The sequence below is a fragment of the Anolis sagrei genome, chromosome 2, assembly GCF_037176765.1.
Source record: "Anolis sagrei isolate rAnoSag1 chromosome 2, rAnoSag1.mat, whole genome shotgun sequence".
Lineage (NCBI taxonomy): Eukaryota > Metazoa > Chordata > Lepidosauria > Squamata > Dactyloidae > Anolis > Anolis sagrei.
This window is the reverse complement of record NC_090022.1, coordinates 175,560,768-175,584,542: the sequence shown is the minus strand read 5'-3', so window position 1 is coordinate 175,584,542 and position 23,775 is coordinate 175,560,768. Positions and strand designations below refer to the sequence as shown.

General features: G+C 42.4%; 1 protein-coding gene across 4 annotated transcripts in view; it reads right to left on the bottom strand.

Annotated features, from left to right (window-relative positions):
• Positions 1–20,090, bottom strand: part of EMD (emerin) — a 61,861-nt gene extending 41,771 nt beyond the window's left edge. The window contains exons 1-8 of one of the 4 annotated variants that reach the window (XM_067464186.1): positions 19,871–20,090; positions 12,124–12,216; positions 9,163–9,258; positions 6,821–6,913; positions 4,795–5,052; positions 2,951–3,034; positions 1,492–1,626; positions 914–943 (exon numbers count right to left, since the gene is read on the bottom strand). In XM_067464186.1, coding sequence (XP_067320287.1) covers positions 914–943; positions 1,492–1,626; positions 2,951–3,034; positions 4,795–5,052; positions 6,821–6,913; positions 9,163–9,258; positions 12,124–12,208 — 781 coding nt within the window. In that variant the 5' untranslated portion in view covers positions 12,209–12,216; positions 19,871–20,090. The remainder of the gene's footprint in view (positions 1–913; positions 944–1,491; positions 1,627–2,950; positions 3,035–4,794; positions 5,053–6,820; positions 6,914–9,162; positions 9,259–12,123; positions 12,217–19,870) is intronic. The other 3 variants (XM_067464187.1, XM_067464189.1, XM_067464188.1) reach the window with 3 other exon arrangements.
• Positions 20,091–23,775: the final 3,685 nt, after the last annotated feature.

Here is a 23,775-nt window from a genome sequence, read left to right as displayed (position 1 = left end):
GTGAGCATGTATGTATTTATTCATTTCCGGTATTTCTATCCCATTCCTTCTCAACCCCTGAGGGGGGACTCAAGACGCCTTACGCTTGGCAGCAATTCAATGCCACTACATGTAACAGAGCAATATAATAACAATTAAAACAATAAGTAAAACATTCATTAAAACAGTAAAAAACTGTATTAATAACCATATTAATATGTACCACCTCATCAGGAAGTGGTGTCAAACTGCATTAATTTGACAGTGTACATGCACTCAATAGGATTTGTGGTGGTGTAATGGATTAAACCACTGAGCTGCTGAACTTGCTGCGTGGAAGGTCAGCAGTCCAAATCTAGAAGACAAGGTGAGCTCCTGCCAGGCATGTAGCCGGGGGGGGGGGGGGGGGGGGCTTGAGGGGCTTCATTCAGCCTCCCCCCCCCCCGAAATTCTCATGGTGGTTCGCGAAAAGGCCTTACTGGTGCATTATTTAAACTGTTATGTTTATTCATATGATTTGATCACCATACTCAATATATCCCATATGCATGGGGGTATTGGGATAACGATACAAAAGGTTTGCTAGGCTAGACCCTCTTTCACTCAGACTCAGCCCCCGCGAAACACAGCCCCCCTGAAACCCCTCCTGAAAATTTTTTTAGCCCCCCCCCCCGAAACGAAATCCTGGCTACGGGCCTGGCTCCTGCTGTTAGCCCCAGTTCCTGCCAACCCAGCAGTTCAGAAACATGCAAATGTGAGTACATCAATAGGTACTGCCTCGTTGGGAAGGTAATGGCACTCCATGCTGTCATGCTGGCCACATGCCCTTGGGGGTGTCTATAGACAATGCCAGCTCTTCGGCTTAGAAATGGAGATGAGCACCACCCCCCAGAGTTGGGCATGACTAGACTTAATGTTAAGGGGAAACACTTACCTTTACACACACTCAAAGGCAAAAATCCCTCTGAACAAGGAAAATTAAGAGGTTCATTTTAGAGTTGCCATAAGTCAGAAATGACTTGAAGACACACAGCAACATTACTGATGCAGTAATACAAAATTGCCAGATATTGTTTAAGACGCGCTTCAATCTTCTGAGATTATTTTGCATTCAATATGAAAAGAATCACCTATCTTTTGTTCCATTTCAGGTAGTAACCCTTACTAAAAAAAACCCCAACAACACAAAAATGCTTATTGGCTTAACATTGTAGGCAGTCATATATATCTATTTAATCCTCAGTCTCTGTAACAGTGTATAGTGCGCTTTGCAAAAGCAGTAAACGAAGAATGTGCTTGGTCTCTGTGTCAATAAAATCCCTGATTGAATTCTAAACCAAAATAATGCAAGGGATGCTCTAGAAATCCCTCTTTATGTGGGCGCCCTCTAGAGGGGAAAGTGGCCTGTGAGGGCTGAACTGAATCTTTAGAACTACATCTCCCACCAGCCTACAGGGAAATGTCTACCTCTGCCCCTCTTCCCTTTTGTGTGGATGTGTTTGTAGCATTTACCAGATTCGGGTGCTTTCCATTGAACACCTGAAATGCCAGAACTTTTCACTGGGATCACCTCGGCAATGGGAATATTTGGGAAGACCTGTGAAGTTACGGCAGGGAGGCTTGTGTTGTGTTCTTCTGTCCTTGCTTCTGTGACGGAAATAAAAAGGGATGAAACAGTGAAAATCAAAGGTCGGAGCCAGAGAGGGTAACATTTCTTTAAATGCAATGAAATAAAATCTCGGTGGTTTTCCTTCAACTTGGTGAGATTTTATTTTGGGAAAAATTAGCAAATCTTCTTTGGCGCTTGCTCTCTCGCCAGGTGTTCCGGATCCTTTTTTTGGGTTTGGCCGGTCTCTGCCTGGGCAGGGCCCCCCAAATTTGTGTTCGACATAAATTTGTAGTTCTTTGAATAAGGTCTTGTATAACTCTTGCTAGGTGCAAAGATTACTGCAGATGCAGACTGTGGCCAGGAAATCAGAAGACGCTTACTTCTTGGGAGGAGAGCAATGTCCAGTCTCGATAAAATAGTGAAGAGTAGAGACATCAGACTGGCAACAAAGATCCGCATAGTCAAAGCCATGGTATTCCCTGTAGTAACCTACGGATGTGAGAGCTGGACCTTAGGGAAGGCTGAGCGAAGGAAGATCGATGCTTTTGAACTGTGGTGCTGGAGGAAAGTTCTGAGAATGCCTTGGATTGGGAGAAGATCCAACCAGTCCATCCTCCAGAAAATAAAGCCCGGCTGCTCACTGGAGGGAAGGATACTAGAGACAAAGTTGAAGTACTTTGGCCACATCATGAGGAGACAGCAAAGCCTAAAGAAGACAATTATGCTGGGGAAACTGGAAGGCAAAAGGAAGAGGGGCCAACCAAGGGCAAGATGGATGGATGGCATCCTTGAAGTGACTGGACTGACCTTGAAGGAGCTGGGAGTGGTGACGGCCGACAGGGAGCTCTGGCGTGGGCTGGTCCATGAGGTTACGAAGAGTCGGAGACGACTGAACGAATGAACAACAACAACATAACTCTTAAGCTTGACTCCGCTCTTGTATTGCTTAAGCTCAAATCGCTCTACTTCTGGCACTAGAAGCTTCTGAACCGCTGCTGCTCTTGATTTGCTTTCTGAATGCTCTTTCCTTTTTCGGAAATGATAAATGCCCTCAGCGGGCCGGATCCGCCCCCCGGACCGTAGTTTGAGGACCCCTTGTCTAGCATATTAAAATATCTTTGAAATGCTCTTTTTAATCCTTATCCAGCTATGAGACTGATGGTTGACCTTGGGCAAGTCACATTTTCTCTGCCTTAGAAGAAGGCAGTGGAAACTGTCTTCTGCACAGTCTTTCCAAGAAAACCCCATTATAGAGCTGCCATGGGTTAGAAATGACTTGAAAGCAGACAGTAATAAAAACTACAAGTAAAGTTTTCTTAATTTTCACTGCATAACATAACCCACTTCCCTGATGAAACCTACCTTCATTTCCATTGTTAGAACAATAGTCCTCAGTTCTGGGAGGGTGGTCATATTCTGTTAAGCATATACTTTTAAAGTTGAGACCTGAAAGCAACAGAACAAATTTGGGAAAGCTTAGAATGATGTTGGAGGTTGTCCACTATGCCCCAAGACATAATGCAACCTCCTTCTACAGGGTGCAGCAGCATAACTTCCTTTTTTCAAAACTTAATAAAACCCATTGTATGAATCAGAATTTTTTTTATAATGAATAAACCTAAAGTTTTGTTTTACGTAGTTTTGAAGATCAAATTAGGTAGGTGACGTCCCCTGTTCTCCATACACTGAGTAAACCGATTTCTGGTGTTTGTCATGACTCTTGCCAGCATAGCAGGCATTATGTTGGCAATTTCTTCCTGGACGTTGGTCTTCAAGTCTTGTAGGGTCCTTGGACAGTTCACATAAACACAAGATTTCAAAAACCCCATAGAAAAAAAAATCACAAGGGGCCAAATCTGGAGAGAGGACTGGCCACTCCAAATCCCCCCTAATTGAGATGAGGCGCTCAGGGAAGTGATCCTTCAAAATAGCCACTGATGCTCTTGAAGTGTGTGCAGTTGCACTGTCTTGTTGGAACCAAATGTCCCCTAAGTCCAACCCATCTAGCCATGGGGAAAAAAATCCTGTAACATGTTTACATACCGGTCCAAATTCACTGTCACTGCAACTTCTTTTTCCTCAAAGAACCAGGGAGCAATAATTCCTGCTGAGGAAACTGCACACCACACTGTGATTTTAGGTGAATGCAAAGGCCTTTGATGCAATTCTTGAGGATTGTTGTCAGTCCAGTAGCGCATGTTTTGTTTGTTGACGGATCCACACAAATGAAAATGGGCTTCATCACTAAAAAAAACAATAGCACCCTTAGGAACGACTTCGAGAAGAACCTCAAACACGTTCCTCCGAGAACAAGTCATGTTCAGACAGTTCCTGCACAATCACCATCTTGTAAGGATGGAAATGAAGATCATCATGAAGAATTCTCCTCACAGAACCATCAGAAAGTCCAAGGGCAGATGCATGTTTGCGCGCAGAACGCATTGGTGATCGCAACATTGAAGCTCTCACTATCTCAATGTCCTTAGGTGATCTAATGGGCCGAGGGACTCCAGTTCTTCGTCTTGTCTTACTTGCAGTTTGTCTGAATGTAGTGACCCACGTCACAATTGATTTCTGGACCGGGACGGGGGCCAATGGGGCTAAATTAAAGCAATTCCGAAAGGCACGTTGGGTTGCAATCACAGAACATAGCTCGAAAAGTAGGCCTTAACAGCAAAAGCACACTCCTCAATGTTCCAATGCATGATGCCGACTGAACTGTGTCAGGACAAACTTTATACTCCCGCCTCTCAAACGAGACCACTAGCGGTCCGCTACGTCTTCAACCGACTGAATGGTGCGCATTTTAAAAAAGGAAGTTATGCTGCTTCACCCTGTACATTGCCCTTTATTCCAGAATTTGATCCCATATTATCTGCTTTAAACTGGATTATATGAGTCTCCACTGCCAGATAATCTGGGATCAGAAAATCTGGGATCAGATCCTGGGATATAAGGAGAGTGTGGAAGGAGCCTTAGACACTGCGCATCCATTGCATACATCTCTACTCACTTGTAAGACTTATCCTGCCTTCCAAATTGTATTCCCCAGCAGAGTAGCCAGTGGCAAGGGGAACTATTGCAACAACATTTGAAGAGCTGAACAATCTCCACCCTGCATTAATAATGCCACTCCTCCTCCATTTTACTTCTCTATCCTTACCCCAACCTGTCAGGTAGGGAAATCTGTCTAAAATCGTTCTCACCTGCTTGCTGCGAGATGTGGTTTTCCGTGGTTCCAGAATTCCTGTAGGCCTCTGGGGTGATGTATTGGATGGTCCTTGAATCTGTGTAAGTAGAAATATGTATAGATATGGGACATTTGTCTTTGACAGAGCTACTTCTGGGTTTTGCCCGTTTCTTCTCACTTGGCTCAGTTGTTGGGGCACCTACTACAGAACCCTGCTGCTTCAGCTTGTTCTCATATTCATGGATTTTCTTCTCATAGAGTTTCCGGGTTGATGCTGAAGGAAGGAAACCAGAAAGGCCATTAAACCACCAGTTAGGAAGGTTTAGAATACCCTCCCCTGCCTGTCTTGTACTTCCCACAAACTCTTGGCCTTTCTGACAACTGCAAATCGCCTCCCTTTGACAACCTTGGCTATTTTCTCTACTACGTACCACTGGTGGAAATTATTTGCTGTTGTTTCCTAGTTGTCTGGGAAATTCTGGATTCCTGCTCCTGCACTACACGTTTTGCTTCTTTCAAACATTTTATGTGGCTTTTGTAACCTTCCCTTCTTTGCAAATTCAAAGTGCTGGCTTTAGCCTATCAAGCCCTAAACCAGTGGTTCTCAACCTGGGATCCCCAGATGTTTTTGCCTACAACTCCCAGAAATCCCAGTCAGTTTACCAGCTGTTAGGATTTCTGGGAGTTGAAGGCCAAAAACATCTGGGGACCCCAGGTTGAGAACCACTGCCGTAAACGGTTTTGGTGCAACCTATCTATTCGAACGCATCTCCCCTTATGAACCATCTAGGACCTTAAGATCATTTGGGGAGCCCCTGCTCTCGATCCCGCCTTAGTCACAAGTACGCCTGGCGGGGACGAGAGACAGCGCCTTCTCAGTGGTGGCCCCTCGACTATGGAACGCCCTCCCTAGGGATATTAGATCGGCCCCCTCCCTTTTAACATTTCGGAAAAAAGTCAAGTTGTTGCTTTTTGAGCAAGCATTTGGAAATGCAGACTAACAGACATAGGAAAATGGAACGGCTAGACGATGGGACTGGACAATATTTTAACAAGGAGACAATAATGATTTATACTTGTATTGATTCTGTTATGGTTTTATATTATACTAGCCATTCCCTGTCACGCATTGCTGTGGCCCACATGGGGGTTCTGTGTGGAAGGTTTGGCCCAATTCTGTCATGGGTGGGGTTCAGAATGCTCTGTGATTGTAGGTGAACTATAAATCCCAGCAACTACAACTCCCAAATGTCAAGATTCTATTTTCTCCAAACTCCACCAATGTTCACTTTTGGGCATATTGAGTATTCGTGTAGAGTTTGGTCCAGATCCATCATTGTTTGAGTCCACAGTGATATCTGGATGTAGATGAACTACAAGTCCCAAACTCAACGTCAATGCCCACCAAACTCTAGTAGTGTTTTCTGTTGATCATGGGAGTTCTGTGTCCCAAGATTGGTTCAGTTCCATCATTGGTGGAGTTCAGAATGTTCTTTGATTGTAGGTGAACTATAAATCCCAGCAATTACAACTCCCGAATGACAAAATCAATTTTTTTGAGTGAAGCACATACATTGGCCTGATAGGTGTATTGTGTCCAAATTTGGTGTCAATTCATCCAGTGGTTTTTGAGTTCTGTGAATATCACAAACGAACATTGCATTTTTATTTATATAGATATTAATATTTTTACTTATATTTATGGTATTGTGAGCATCGAATTGTTGCCTTGTAAACTGCCTTGAGTCGCCTGCGGGCTGAGAAAGGCGGTAAACAAATACAGTAATAAATAAATAAATGTTCCATGGTCTTGTCAGAACTCTTGGTCCATTTCAACAAGGCTGCCATCAAGGATATGGCCAGTTACATTGTCTACTGAGCAACCCTAAAGTTCAAATGAAGACCTGGAAAGGATCTGTGCCCTCCTGACATGGAATCCAATAGCTTTTACTGTTTATTTTATTTTTTAATTCAACTGCAAGTTGTGTTTCTAGTTATTTCCCATATATAACTACACTATCACTTTTAAGTTTTGTTCATACCAACAACAGGTCCATGTTCCAGTCCATATTTCTTCAAAAGGGCCAAGATTTCACCATCTGTCATCTGTAGTTTGGACTTGTCCACAATGCTACCTAGAAAGTGCAGAGGGCAATATGAGGGGTGACCAAGGTTTTTTTTTTAAATGTAAATACATCTGTTGTGTTTCCACATTTATTTTTTCTATTCTCTCTATTATAAGGTACCAGGAAAGGAGAATCCACCCAAACATCAAGGTCAATTTCCTAAAGGTAAGAGCTGTTCAACAGTAGAATGTGCTGCCATGGAATCTGATGGAGTCTTCTTTAGAGGTTTTTAACCAGAGGCTAGATGGCTATCTGTTGGGAGTGCTTTGATTGTGTGTTCCTGTGTGGCAGAAGGGATTTGGACTGGAAGATCCTTAGAGTCTCCCCCTCCCCCTCCCCTGCCCTGCCTTAAAGCTCTCCTGGCTATTGCTCCCCACCCAAGTCAAGGTGTGGCCATACAGAGGCCGGTAGAGAGCAGGAAGTGGCAAAAGTATGATAGCTGGGACCCTACTTTGGTTGCGCCCCACGGGTCAGAATTCATGAAGGGAACACGTGCGCGAGACAGCACAGAGAGTGAGAGATGCAGCTGTGAGGGAGGGAGGAGGAGAGGGTCTGCAGCTCACACGTCCTGCCGTCCCGGAGCCCCAGCTCCTCCACTGTCTGAAAGCAGGCGGGGGAAAGCATAAGAAGAGGGGAAGGGGAATCCGGTTACTCTGTTGACACTAGGGCTTTATAAAAAACTTCCCCGGCTGCCAGCACACTTTCCGCCCTTCGAAGAAAGCCCCAGCAGCTGGGAGCAGTCCAAGCGGACTTCCCTTCATTAATTCTGACACACGTTGCACAGCCAGCGTATGGGTTCCAGCTATGCGAAGGGTCCCAGCTATCATACTTTTGCCCAGGAAGCATCCAGGAAGAATCAGAGAGAAAGATATTAAGCTCCAGACAGGCCCGTAGCCAGGATTTTGATTTGGGGGGTGCTGAGTTTGATTCGGGGGGGGGGGGCTGAGTTTGATTCGAAGGGGGGGGGAGCTGAGGATCTACCCTAGCAAATCTTTTGTATCATTATCCCAATAGCCCCATGCATATGGGATATATTGAGCATGGTGATCAGATCATGATATGAATAAACATAACAGTTTAAATAATATACCCATAAGGCATTTCGGGAGGGGCTGAAGCCCCTCAAGCCCCCCCCCCCTCCCCGGCTACATGCCTGGCTCCAGGGGATTCCTGGGAAGGCCTGATTGAAGTGTTCACTGTCATATTATCTTTCCTTACTGGGTTTCTTTCTTCATCAGAAAACAGCCACAGATTATCAGGAATTGTGGAAAGAGTAAGTGAAGCCTACTTGGAGTAAAGGCAGGGCTGCCTTTATTGCATTGCCCTCACTCTTCATAAAGTCAAGTTTTTACTTTTGTGATTGTGCTGGTACGGCTGTACCAGGAGCTCCAACTCTATTTGCTTTGTATTAAATGTTTGTTTGCAGTCCTAGGTTTCAGGGACTCTGCAGATAGGTGGCTTCCTTTGATTGCAGTCATAGGGCAAGTCACCTGTCCATCATCGTTAAGTTTTAGTCCCGCCCCTTGCTCAGGGCAATTGGGAAGGGAAGGGAGCCATTTTTAGTTAGTCTCAGCAAGGAAAGCTAATGTACAGGACGTGTGCAAGCTTCCCCTATACAAAAGCTTTAACCCTTAAGACTTTCCGGGGGGAAACAGTCTTAAGAGCACCCAAAGATTTCCAGGGAAACAGCCCTAAAGACCAAAGAACTCCAGCGGGAGAACATCTAAGCCTTTACTGGTAGGTCCACTCGGCGTTTGAGAAGCAGTTCGACCCGGCAGTGGAGCCCACATCAGTAAGAGTTAGATTACAGTCAGCCTGGGAGAAGTTAAAAAGGGGACTTTCCTTTAAAGTAAAGAAGAAGTTATTGAAGACAGTTGCCTGTCCTTCGTGGGCGAGTTTAGGAAGCTACCAGTTGCATAAAAGCCTGGAATCATTTGTTTAACTTTCTGAAGACAAGAGAAGTTTCTGTTTGATTGTTCATTAATAAAAGACTTTGTTGTACTTCACAAGCCATCTAAAGACTATTTGTGGTGGAAAACATCTGAGAACTTCTCTTTGGGCCCCCTGGCTTCCCGCTGGGCAAAGGTTGCACATCCTGTTCTAAAGGAAATTCTTTACAGGCCCAGCGTATGACAGAACAGTGATTTTTCTATACATTATACCTGTAATTATACACAATTCTGTGCAAACATAAACACGTGGAAAGGTAAGTTTTTGTGCCTTGTGTGTTTGTGACTTTTTGTACAAAGTCTGCTTACTTGTGCGGACTGCTGGACTTCTGGATAAAGGCTGCCGTTGTCCCAGTGTTTTCTCATATTCATATATTTTCTTTTCATACAGTTTCCGAGTTGTTCCTAGAAAGTGGAATCAAAGCCAGTGATTATGCACGCCATGGATGTCCCATTCCAAACTCTTACTTTGCTCACAACTTTCTCTATCTTTTGCCAGATATTATTGGACAGCATTTCCCATCAGTCCAAGTCAGCATAACTAAAATTTCAGGAACCAGGAAGCGTGCAGCCCAACAACATCTGGAGAACTGCATGTCTCCAATAATGCTGGTGATTGACCAAAATAAAAATGTTTGTTCGCTTGTTCGTTCATGCCTCTTATTCCTTTTGTGTGATTGAAAGTCACTCAAATGATTGGGAGAAGCATGTCTGTACCCACAAGTGCCATTCAACAATCAGAAATAGCTGGTTCACATCCACCTCTGCCAATTATAATGCAATTAAAATATTTTTTTCTAGTCTCTGCTTTCAAGTCTCTTATTTATTTGCAAATCCACTTTCCTTCTCTTCTGAAGGTCAAACATGGGAACAGCCTTGAGTTTTGAAATATTAGTCCTACAAAAGGGGAGGATATATATATATATACACACACACACACACACACACACAACAGCTGAAGAGGTGTAATTATGAGGGGAGATTAACCACCCCCCATTGTGATGATCTGTTGCTACACGCAATTAGGTTTCAACAGCATTTTATCCGATTCTAGATATTACGTAATGCCCATCAGTATCACCATCTGGTTCATGTTCCACTGTTTAATTGTATTTTGTTGTTGTATGCCTTCAAGTCATTTCTGAATGATGTTGACTCTACCATAGGGTTTTCTCAGGCCAAGAATGTGCAGTTTGCCTAAGGTCACCCAGTAGGTTTCAATGTCTGAGCAGGGAATCGAATCTTGATTTCAAAAACCATTCAATACTCAAATCACTATATGACATTGACTTTTCTAGCCCTTACCAAAGCTATCATATGGAGCAAAACATGGTTTCATTCTATAGGTCAAACTGTTCTACAATTAAAAAGCAGTCCACCTGGGAATTTCAAGCTTGTGTGATGCTAGGGTGGTCAGTGTGAGAACAAGCAAAAGGCAACAGCATCAGATGTTCCCCCCCCCCCCCCCAAAACTGAGCAAGCCATTGGTCCTTTTCACTAGTCCATGATGTGGCCACTATGAGGAGTGGAGAAGGTGCGGTAAGAGCAGAAGAGTGCAGATAGAGGCAGGGTTCAATATTCCAGTTTGTGGTAAATGAGTCCAAGTAATGATAAAGAATATGTGTAGCTTTTCTGATGAACTAACTCTACATTTATTTGTTTCAGCAGTATGGTGTGGGCATGCAAACAGTTTAGTCACACATGCATCCTGCTAAGTTACGTGTGCATCAAAGAAAAACAGCAGGTTTTCCATTTGATATGTACATAACATACCCCCCCCCCCCTTTTTAACTCCTTCAGCTTGGTAACCCTGTTTTACTTCCTAGATCAGTGCTTCTCAATCTTCCTAATGCTGTGACCCCTTAATATAGTTCCTCATGATGTGGTGACCCCCAACCATAACATGGTATATTGTGTCCAATTCTGGGCACCACATCTGAAGAGAGATATTGACAAGCTGGAATTTGTCCAGAGGAGGGCGACTAAAATGATCAGGGATCTGGAGAACAAGCCCTATGAGGAGTGGCTTAAGGAATGGGCATATTTAGCCTGAAGAAGAGAAGGCTGAGAGGAGATATGATACCCATGTATAAATATGTGAGAGGAAGCCACAGGGAGGAGGGAGCAAGCTTGTTTTCTGCTTCCTTGGAGACTAGGACACGAAACAATGGCTTCAAACTACAAGAGAGGAGATTCCATCTGAACATGAGGAAGAACTTCCTGACTGTGAGAGCCGTTCAGCAGTGGAACTCTCTGCCCTGGAGCGTGGTGGAGGCTCCTTCTTTGGAAGCTTTTAAACAGAGGCTGGATGGCCATCTGTCAGGGGTGATTTGAATGCAATATTCCTGCTTCTTGGCAGGGGGTTGGACTGGATGGCCCATGAGGTCTCTTCCAACTCTTTGATTCTATGATTCTATGATTATTTCTGTTGCTACTTCATAATTTTTCTACTGTTATGAATCGTAATGTAAATATCTGATATGCAGGATGTATTTTCAAATCTCAAGTACCCGATATGTCCAAATTTGAATACTGGTGGGGTTGGGGGTGATTGATTTTGTCATTTGGGAATGTTGGAGTCGCTGGGATTTATAGTTCACCTAAAATCAAAGAGCCTTCTGAACTCTACCAATGATGGAATTGATTCAAACTTGGCACACAGAATTCCCATGACCAAGAGAAAATACTGGGAGGGTCTGGTGGACATTGATCTTGAGTTTTTGGAGTTGCAGTTCACCTAGACCCAGAGAACACTGTGGACTCAAACAATGGTGGATCTGGACCAAACTTGGCACAAATACTCAATATGCCCAAATGTGAACACTGGTGGAGTTTGGGGGAAATAGATCTTGACATGTGGGAGTTGTAGTTGTTGGGATTTATAGTTCACCCACAATGAAATAGCATTCTGAACCCCACCAATGATAGAATTGGACCAAACTTCCCACACAGAACCCCCACGACCAACAGAAAATACTATGTTTTCTGATGGTCTTTGGTGACCCCTCTGACACCCCCTTGCGACCCCCACAGGTGTCCCGACCCCCAGGTTGAGAAACATTGTCCTAGATAGAGTTTACGTTCTAAGGGTAAGTGGCATCTCTACCATTCTTTTATCTAAAATTTTTGAATATAATTAGAAGGATACTGTGAGTACAAGTCATTTATTTGAGCCATAGTCATTACTGTTTTGTTGCCTTTCTGAAAGCCACTCTCCAAATGCTTGTAAACATGCTTCACTGATTCTAGAAGAAAGCAAATAGGGCATACCAACTAAGGGCCCATGTGGGAGGCCATATTTCTTCAGTCGGGCAAGAAGTTCATCGTCTGTCAGAGATACGTAGTTCTTGTCCATGGTGCTATCTACAAAAGGAAGTGGGGGAAATTGCTATAGTTAGTGACCTAAGGGGATAACTTAATAGATGAACAAGTTAACACAAAATAATAATAAAAAACCACGTCAGAAGCAAAACTGATATAAATTAAACTAGCCATTCCCTGCCATGCGTTGCTGTGGCCCAGTCTGTTGATCTGGAAAATAAAATAATGAGAAAATGTTGGTTTCTAATATATGTAATTTCTTTATGCTTGTGGGTAAACAATATTTCTTGCTGTTTTTTGGTCAGTGTTGATGTAGAGATTGTCTGGTGTGCCCACCCTGGAACATGCAACCTATCATTGTCCTTCTTTAAGGGTCCCTTTCAAATCTATGATACTATATCTGTGTGTGTATGAATTATATCTACCTATCTATATCTACCTATCTATCCATCCATCTATCTATCTATCTATCTATCTATCTATCTATCTATCTATATCTATGGCTGGATGGCTATTTGTGAGGACGGCTTTGATGAAGTTTTCTTGCCCTGATGAAGGGAGTTGGATTGGATGGCCTTAAGTATTTTCTGTTGGTCATGGGGGTTCTGTGTGGGAAGTTTGCCCCGATTCTGTTGTTTGTGGGGTTCAGAATGGTCTTGAATTGTAGGTGAACTGTGAATTCCAGTGATTACAACTCCCAAATGTTAAGGTCTATTTCCCCCAAACTCCATCTGTGTTTATATTTGGACGTATTGAGTCTTTGTGCCAAGTTTGGTCCAGATCCATCATTGTTTGAGTCCACAGTGCTCTCTGGATGTAGGTGAACTACAACTCCCAAACTCAAGGTCAATGCCCACCAAACCCTTCCAGTATTTTCTCTTGGTCATGGGAGTTCTGTGTGCCAAGTTTGGTTCAATTCCATTGTTGATGGAGTTCAGAATGCTCTTTTATTATAGGTGAACTATAAATCCCAGCAACTACAACTCCCAAATGAGAAAATCATAATGTTTGAGTGATGGTCACTTCTTGTGTTGTGAGACATTTTGTTGCCAAATTTGGTGAGATTTCGTTCATTGGTTCTTTTTTTTTTTGGTTCAATTCCATCACTGATGGAGTTCAGAATGCTCTTTGATTGTAGGTGAACTATAAATCCCAGCAACTACAACTCCCAAATGAGAAAATCATAATGTTTGAGTGATGGTCACTCCTTGTGTTGTGAGACGTTTTGTTGCCAAATTTGGTGTGATTTCGTTCATTGGTTCTTTTTTTTTTTAAGGCACTCATTATGCACAGAGCATTTTTATATATATAGATTGTAATTGTAATGTAATAAACAACTCCCATAGTTATCAAAATATTATCATATCAGAAGCATAATAGATTTAGATTAAATTGTAATAAACAACTACCATGGATTTAGCAAAATTAAAACATACCAGCTAATGTCAAGATATGGACGACTTTTTTGCTATTTATAATAATATGTGTTTATGGTTACTACTAGTAATTTTATTAGGATTATGGGTATTTAAGTGGATCTGTAATCATCTATTTTTTTTTCTTTCTGAATGTTTTCCTATTACAGTTTTGGAGAATTGGAGAGTCAGGGCCCTTTTGTGTTTATATCAGATAGTGTTTTGTGCAGATCTTTCCAAACTATGTGTTGTGACACAGTGGTGGTGGATAAATATTATGAAAAATGATAACAGTCTTGGAAATATATGTTATTGTATTGTCGAAGGCTTTCATGGCTGGAATCACTCAGTTCTTGTGGGTTTTTTTCAGGCTATATGGCCATGTTCTAGAAGCATTTCTCCTGACATTTCGCCTGCATCTATGGCAAGCATCCTCACCTCTGAGGAAGCTTGCCATAGATGCAGGCGAAACGTCAGGAGAAATGCTTCTAGAACATGGCCATATAGCCCGAAAAAAACCCACAAGAACTGAATATATGTTATTATCTTACAAATCACATACCTTTAAAAATATAAATGAAAGGTTTTCACGAGCTATGTTGCATCTCTAAGCACTTCATTATTATAATTTATGTATGTTTCCACGTCTCTTACAAGGGCTGGTTTGCTAGTAAAACTGAATTACTATGCTGTGAAATGATGCATGTTCAAAATGTGTGTCATGAACATGAAATGTTTGGAAAGTTCTGGTTTATTTTCATTTGGTATTGTGTTTTAGTTTAGTTATATATATTTTTCATCTTTTAGCGCCCTTCCAGGCAGGCCCTATATCCCAGGATCTGAGATGTTTTCTGTTTATCCCAGATTATCTGGCTGTGTGGTCTCATATAAATCAAAGCAGAAAATCAGGATCAGATCCTGGTCTGGAAGGGCCCTTAGTTTCTTTCCTTCTTCCTTCTTTTTTTGGATGTACTGTATATTGTTTTGACTTTGAATGGGATTTTATGTCATAATAAATAATCTTTTTTTAAAAAATAGTCGCTCAAATGACAGCTATTTCTTATTATATTTCCCTGTTTCTATTATTTTAACAATGACCTTGAAGCTAAACTTAGGCTAGTGACAAGCTGGATTGAAATAATTTGCTTTCAAAGAGTAACTCTACTAGGTGCTCACCTCACCAGAATGATTTTGGAACAATAATGCCAGTCTCTCACCAAATCTACTTCATAAGGAAGCCAAAAACAAAGCAACAACGACAAAAAACAACCCTAGGTCTGATTTCACTGGTCTCACCAAAGTAGTATTATTTATTATTATGTTTATTTATATCTCGCTTTTTCTCTCCACAAAGGAGACTCAAGGCAAATTACATTAAAAGCATTTCAACACAATTAAACATCAAAGGTATTAATTAAATATTATTTTTATTTGATACACAACAAGATTAGTACACAGCAAACAAGATCACTATGCTGGCTTTTGTGTCTGATCACACATTGGACACTTCCCAAGTGTCTAGGATTCTGTGATGTATCGGTGAATAATGCGTGCAAATCAGAATAGGGTGCAAATACCAAGTAGGGTATAAATACAGTAAATAATAATAATAATAATAATAATTTACTGCATTTATACCCCACTCTTCTCACTCCGAAGAGGACTCGGAGTGGCCTTACAATTGGCAACAATTTGATGCCACATAAAACAGACATATAATAAAATAAACATATACATTAAAACATAAAATTAAAAAGCATAAACATGAAAACTAATTATTAAAAACAACACAATCCAAAATCATAGTCAACTGCCGTTCCTGTCGTCATTGCACACTTTCCATTTTCACTCATAGAATCATAGAGTTGGAAGGGACCTCATGGGCCATCCAGTCCAACCCCCTGCCAAGAAGCAGGAATATTGCATTCAAATCACCCCTGACAGATGGCCATCCGGCCTCTGTTTAAAAGCTTCCAAAGAAGGAGCCTTCACCACACTCTGGGGCAGAGAGTTCCACTGCTGAACGACTCTCACAGTCAGGAAGTTCTTCCTCATGTTCAGATGGAATCTCCTTTCTTGTAGTTTGAAGCCATTGTTCTGCGTCTTAGTCTCCAGGGAAGCAGAAAACAAGCTTGCTCCCTCCTCCCTGTGGCTTCCTCTCACATATTTATACATGGCTATCATATCCCCTCTCAGCCTTCTCTTCTTCAGGCTAAACATGCCCAGCTCCTTAAGCCGCTACTCATAGGGTTTGTTCTCCAGACCCTTTATCATTTTAGTCGCTCTCCCCTGGACACATTCCAGCTTGTCAATATCTCTCTTCAATTGTGGTGCCCAGAATTGGACACAATATTCCAGGTGTGGTCTAACCAAAGCAGAATAGAGGGGTAGCATGACTTCCCTAGATCTAGACACTATGCTCCTATTGATGCAGGCCAAAATCCCATTGGCTTTTTTTGCCGCCACATCACATTGTTGGCTCATGTTTAACTTGTTGTCCACGAGGACTCCAAGATCTTTTTCACATGTACTGCTCTCGAGCCAGGCATCCCCCATTCTGTATCTTTGCATTTCGTTTTTCCTGCCAAAGTGGAGTATTTTGCATTTGTCACTGTTGAACTTATTTTGTTAGCTTTGGCCCATCTCTCAATCTGTCAAGATCGTTTTGAATCCTGCTCCTGTCCTCTGGAGTATTGGCTATCCCTCCCAATTTGGTGTTGTCTGCAAACTTGATGATCCTGCCTTCTAACCCTTCATCTAAGTCATTAATAAAGATGTTGAACAGGACCGGGCCCAGGACGGAGCCCTGCTTATGGCACTCCACTCGTCACTTCTTTCCATTGCACTGAATTACTGTCCGAAGGCTTGGTCCCACAACCATGTTTTTAATTTATTTCTGAAGGTCAGGAGGGAGGGAGCTGATCTGATTTCAGAGGAGAGGGAGTTCCATAGCTGAGGGGCCACCACTGAGAAGACCCTGTCCCTCGTTCACACAAACCCCCACCTGCGAAGGAGGTGGGACCGAGAGTAGGTCCTCCCCAGAAGATCTTAACCTACAAGGTGGTTCATAGAAGGAGATACATTTGGACAGGTAAGCTGAGCCAGGTCCATTTAGGGTTTTACAGTATATGCTAAAGCCAGCACTTTGAATTGTGCTCGGTAGCAGACTGGCAGCCAGTGGAATTGACGTAACAGGGGATTGAACGCTCCCTGTACGCCGCTCCAGTGAGAAACCTGGCTGCCACCCGTTGGACCACCTGAAGCTTCCGAAAAATCTTCAAAGGCAACCTCACTATTCGAGATGTTACAAGAGCATGGATCACCATGGCCACATCTGGCTTCTCAAGGTATGAGTGCAACCAGCGCACAAGTTTTAATTGTGCAAAAGCTCCCCAGACCACTGACGAGACCTGGGGTTCCAGGCTCAGTGATGAATCCAGGAGAACTCCCAAACTGCAAACCTGTGTCTTCAGGGGGAGTGTAACTCCATTCAGCAAAGGCTTTGACTCTATACCATGTTTAGCCTTACAACTGACCAGGAGTACCTCTGTCTTGTCTGGATTCAATTTCAATTTGTTCACCCTTATCCAGATCATGACAGCTGCCAAGCACCGGTTCAGGACCTGAACGGCCTCCTTAGCTGTAGATGGAAAGGAGTGATAGAGTTGAACGTCATCTGTATACAGATGACATCGACATATTAACAGTTTAAACCCCTAAAACTGATTAAAATGTATTCAAAGCTAAAACCACAGCACCCAATGCATAGATGGGACTATGCAGAGAGCAGATATTTAAATGGAGACACTGGTGAACTTTTGTCAGCCTTTCTAGTTGCCAGCAATGCATGACTCAGGGGGAAAATACATGCGTGAACACCATGCGACACTAGTTTTCCAGCCAAAAAAAGTTATCAAAACACAGAGAACTAGATTAAATCACAATAAAGGGAAATATTTCAGAAGAAAATAAAAGCAAGCAACAAGAGAAGGCTCCCCTGAGCAACAAAGCTGAATTGTCAAAGACCTGCTGAAATCGAAAGTTCTTTGTTTGCCATCTGCAAGACAAAGTAACCAGGTTTCTTCCTTGGGTGGGGTTGTCCAACAGGTATCTGGGCAGAGCAACAAGGAAATACATGGAGAGGTTGTATGTATGTGGAACAAGTACCGTATATTCTGGCATGTAAGACTACTTTTTAACCCAAGAAAATCTTCTCAAAAGTCAGGGGTCGTCTTATATGCGGGAGTCGTCTTATACGCAGGGGTAGTCTATACACGGGTCATCTTATACGCTGGAGTAGCCTTATGCATGGGAGTCGTCTTATATGTGGGAGTAGTCTTATACACCGAGAGTCGTCTTATACGCAGGAGTAGCCTTATATGTGGTAGTCATCTTATATGTGGGAGTAGTCTTACACGCCGGGAGTCATCTTATAGAGCGGGTGCTGAAACTTCCAATCCAGACTGGAGAATCTGTGGTTGCTGCATATGATGGGGGGAGCTCAAAAATGGCAGTGGCTGCATCCCTGCTGTATGCAGCGACTGTATAAAAGCATTAAGGGCAACGCTGTACAAGTACGGTAGAAGAAAATCCATTCATTAGGATTCGTGGACTTAATGCGGTCCCAATGGTGAGATGAAGGGGTGCCTCACCGGGAAGGTGTAAGTGAAGGGTGGAGCAAGCTGCAGGCATCCGGGGCGCCTGGGGTATGGAAAAAAGAGATAGAGTGGCTCTGGACCCAGAAAAACACACCTCTTTTACCTGTCTGGCCCGCTCTTGTGTCCTATTACCGTACCTCCTCCACTGCCTCTCAGACCTCACTCCTGAAGACTGCAGTGAAGTGGTGCAGGTGCGCATGTGCGAGATCTGAGAGGCAGAGAAGGAGGTACAGTAATAGGAAAATTACCATATTGAAATCAAATGTGATGCTTTAAAAAAATTTATTTGGTGTGTGTTGGAAGAAGGGTAGTCTTATACGGCGAGTACATCCCAAACTCTATATTTTAACTGGAAAAGTTGGGAGGTCATCTTATATGCTCAGCCGTCTTATATGCTGGAATATACAGGTACCTCCCTTTTTCCTTTCCCCCCATAACTTCTTGGAATCAGAAATCTATACTGTTTTGTTGTTCTTTATACCAGAGGTTTTTAATACATAATTACTAACATTACTTAATTTACATGCTACTCGCTTAATTTACACTCTATGCCCCTTTTGACTAGCCTGTATGTCCATAGGCACGCTAGTGGCATGATAAAGGCACAAGAGAAATCTTGTCTGGGCAGAATTTGAGTGACATGAATTACTGGGCTGTTGTAGGTTTTTTCGGGCTATATGGCCATGGTCTAGAGGCATTCTCTCCTGACGTTTCACCTGCATCTATGGCAAGCATCCTCAGAGGTAGTGAGGTCTGTTGGAACTAGGAAAAAGGGTTTATATATCTGTGGAATGACCAGGGTGGGACAAAGGACTGTTGTCTGCTGGAGCTAGGTGTGAATGTTTCAACTGACCACCTTGATTAGAATATAATGGCTTGACATTGCCTATCAGCCATAGCATGAACCAACCTGGACACAGCATTTTATTTGAGAACACAGAAATGCTGGACCACTCTCACAACCACCATGTCAGACTACACAGAGAAGCCATTGAAATCCACAAGCATGTGGACAATTTCAACAGAAAGGAGGAAACCATGAAAATGAACAAAATCTGGCTACCAGTATTAAAAAACTCTAAAATTACAACAGCACAACATCAGAAAGTAAACAAACAAGGACATCTAATCACCTCTCAACAAAAGTTTGCTCTAGGCCAGAGCTCCTCGTAGAGATATCAAATGTATTGTCGAAGGCTTTCAAGGCTGGAATCACCAGGTTGTTGTAGGTTTTTCGGGCTATATGGCCATGCTTCTAGAACATGGCCATATAGCTTGAAAAACCTACAACAACCCAATTTAATGTTCATTTGTGGGATTAACATAACTCAAAAACCAAATTGACACCAAATTTGGACACAATGCACCTATCAGGCCAACGAGTGACCAACGCTCATAAAAACACTAAAAATACAGCAGAGGAGACTTAAAAGGCTAAAAAACAAAAAAATACATTACAACACATGCGCAAAACACCATATATACACACGCACACACATATATGCATATATACACACACAAAACACATATACACAGACTGGGCCACAGCAACACGTGGCAGAGGACAGCTAGTACAATATATAAAATGAAGAACAATTTTAACTAACATAATTAATTCTGTACCTGATTTCCTGGAGGTCTTAAAGCTAAGTGGCTCTCAGGCCGTACAAGGCTGGGCTTTGGATCAAAGAAATCTCTACTGCATAAGTCTTCCTCCTGGGTTGAGCAAGAACACACCCTTTCTCTTATGAGTTTCATGCAATTTTACTTTTCCTTGTTTACAGAGATGAGGAAGCAAAAAAGGGATGGAAAGAGAGGTTAGAGAAGGGACACAGAGTATATCCTTCTTCAGCAGGATCTGGAAAGAAGAAAAGAAACTGAAAGTAGAAGCTGCTTCTGTGCTGTAGCTAAACAAAAAGCAAGGCAGATATTTCAAGCAAACAAAACCCAACTTTTGTGGAGTGTCTTCAGCCCTTTTCATCACATGGCATCACATATGTAAGGACAACCGCTGTTCCCAACTTCTGGCAGGCATCTTCCAAAAGCAGATCTTTAGGAAGATTCAATTTTTTAATGTATAAAAGTTACACTGGGCTTCCTTGGACACATCTACACTGATCATTTAATGCCATTTCAAACTGGCATTGAAGAATGGCATTTGTCCTTTGGACTACCTTTCTTATTTATATTATGATTATATTATGACCTCATTCCACTCTCCTCTTCGGGGATGTTTTCTGAAAACAGCAAAACATCAAATTGCTTAATGTAATCCCTACATTCTTCATCTAAAGCTTAATTTTCCAGTCTGCAATACTGCAGCACAGTAATCTCAGAGATGGATTTGGTGTGTGTGTGTGTTATAGTTTGTCAATGATTTTTTTCCAGTATTCTATTACTCATTTTCTCCATTCTCACACATTACTCAGTTTATCTTTCAATATATGTATATCCTAACTTCCCTCCATATAGTATAATCTCTGCTGACTTTCAGCATTACAAAAATATAGCTACTTCTTCTAGAACAGCATTTCTCAACTTGGGGGTCAGGACCCCGGGGGAGGTGTGTGTGTGTGTGTGTGTGTGTGAGGGGGTGTCAGAGGGGTTGCCAAAGCCAATCAGAAAACACAATATTTTCTATTGGTCATGGGGGTTCTGTGTAGGAAGTTTGGCTCAATTCTATCGCTGGTGGGGTCAGAATGGTCTTTCACTGTAGGTGAACTATAAATCGCAGCAACTACAATGTCAAGGTCTGTTTCCCCCAAACTCCACCAATGAGCATATTGAGTATTTTTGTCAAGTTTGGTCCAGATCCATCATGGTTTGCTTCCACAGTGCTCTCTGGATGGAAGTGAACTACAACTCCAAAAGTCAAGGTCAATGCCCACCAAACCCTTCCAATATTTTCTGTTGATCATGGGAGTTTTGTGTGACAAGTTTGGTTCGGTTCCATCATTGATGGAGTTCAGAATGCTCTTTGATTGTAGGTGAACTATAAATCCCAGCAACTACAACTCTCAAATGTCAAGGCCTGTTTTTCCCAAACTCCACCAATGTTCTCATTTGGGCATATTGAGTATTTGTGTCAAGTTTGGTCCAGATCCATCATTGTTTGATTCCACAGTGCTCTCTGGATGTAGGTGAACTACAACTCCAAAAGTCAAGGTCAGTGCCCACCAAACCCTTCCAATATTTTCTGTTGGTCATGGGAGTTTTGTGTGACAAGTTTGGTTCAGTTCCATCATTGGTGGAGTTCAGAATGCTCTTTGATTGTAGGTCAACTATAAATCCCAGCAACTACAACTCTCAAATGTCAAGGTCTGTTTTCCCCAAACTCCACCAATGTTCTCATTTGGGCATATATAATTATTTGTGTCAAATTTGGTCCAGATCCATCATTGTTTGATTCCACAGTGCTCTCTGGATTCAAATTAGAGCGTATCGGGTATTTGTGCCAAATTTGGTCGATTGAATTAAAATATATCCTGCATATCAGATATTTACATTATGATTCATAACAGGAGCAAAATTCCAGTTATTATTATTTATTACTTCCAGCATTTCTACCCCTTCCGAAGGAGGACTCAGGACGGCTTACATTTGGCAACAATTTGATGCTGCAACATATAACAAATGCAATAATATTACAACAATTAAAACAATAAAACAGTTATTAAGTAGCAACAAAAATAATGTTATGGTTGAGGGTCACCACAACATGAGTAACTCTATTAAGAGATCACAGCATTAGGAAGGTTGAGATACTGTCCTAGAAACTGTTTTTACAATTTCTTCTTGCTCAACATTGGATTTATAATAGGTGAAGTGAAATAGTCTCTCATAATGAATGAGAGTTCTCCCTTTAGGTACTATATGCTGTTATATGTATTATATGCTGTTGTAAACTAGTTCTCGTTGTTTTTAATTTCTTATCCCCACTTCCACTTTTATCTTCCTTTTACTGTCTCGTCTGAATTCACCCATCTTTGGACCTTTGATCACACCCTTTCTCATTATATAACATTTATTACAGGTATGAGATTAAATTAAATAAGTGATAAATAAGCAAATATGTAAATATAAGTAAATATCAAATAAATGTTAAATAAGGAAATATGGTTGGACTCCAACTCCCAATAGCCCTAGCCAGGATATTCAATAATAGCCAATAATGATGGAAACTGCCGTTGAACAACATATGGAGAGTCATATTGTTGTAGTGGAGCCTGTTGATAACACTACAAGTGGTAGTATGAGTGGCAGAAGAGGGAAAAGGAGTGCTCAAGAGTAAGATGAGGAACAACAGAGGAAGATACTTATGTCACCTACTGACAAAGATTACTTCGAAGGGTTTTCTGAGAGCGAAGGGTCAATAAGTGAGGAGGAGGAAGGAGATGCGATGGATGTGAATAGGGGAACGAAGAGGGTTACTCGGGAGCAGGAATCGGATGAGGAGCGACAGTGGAAGAAGATTCGGGAGATACTTACTGCTCTCACAGAATAGGAGGACTTCATGGGTCTCTCTGGGAATGAGGGGCCTGGGAGTAATGGGGATGGGGATGACTCACTGGATTGGACCAAGGTGCAAGAGGTTCGAGATGTATGTACTCAGCCAACGTCTAGTGACACATTTGTGGGGTTTTCTGGTGATGGGGATTGGCAATCGGGAGATATTGTGGAATCGTGGGGAGAGCTAAGTCTTGACAAAAGGTGGAAGAGTTGGAAGGATGGGCGTCGGTGTTCAGGTGCAGAAGTAAAGTCAGCTGTAAGAGATAACAACGAGGTGGAGGTCAGCTCATCATCGGATGATGAGGTGTAAGATAAAAGTAGGCACTGAAGTGTTAGATCTTTGCAGAAGGCAAAGTGTTGGTTTTGTGCCTTGGGTTTTGTCGTTGCCGCTTTTGTGTTGGGCTTGGGTCCTGGATCTGCAGGTTGCTTTTACTGTTCGTGTTACAATGGCTTGAATTCTTGTGAGTGCGGATTTCTCCTTCCTTGACTTTGGACCGCTTTTGACGACGACACTGCCTACGTGGACCTTGGAATCTCACAACTTTGGACTTGGCTTTCTTCAACCTTGGACTTCTTTTGACTACAGCTCTTGCTTCTCGGCTCTTTGTTTGTTCATCCTCATTTGCTGTGTTGCTTTGCAAGACTTTGGAAGAAATTCAGTTTAATCCGGATATTTTCTCTGGATAATCCAGATTATTGCTTTTGTTTGTTTTTTATCTACAAAGCCCTGAATGGTTTGGGACCTGCCTACCTGCGTGACAGCATTTCTGTGTACAAACCTACACAATCTCTTCAATCATATGGAGAGGTTCTACTCACGCTCCCACCTGCATCGCAAGTGCGATTGGTGGGGACGAGAGAGAGGGCCTTCTCGGTGGTGGCCCCTCGACTCTGGAACTCACTCCCTAAGGACATCAGGCATTCTACATCTCTGGCAGTCTTTAGGAGGAGCCTGACAACGTGGTTATTCCAGTGTGCCTTCCCAGAATAATGAGCCCTTAGCATTATGTCCTCTAAAA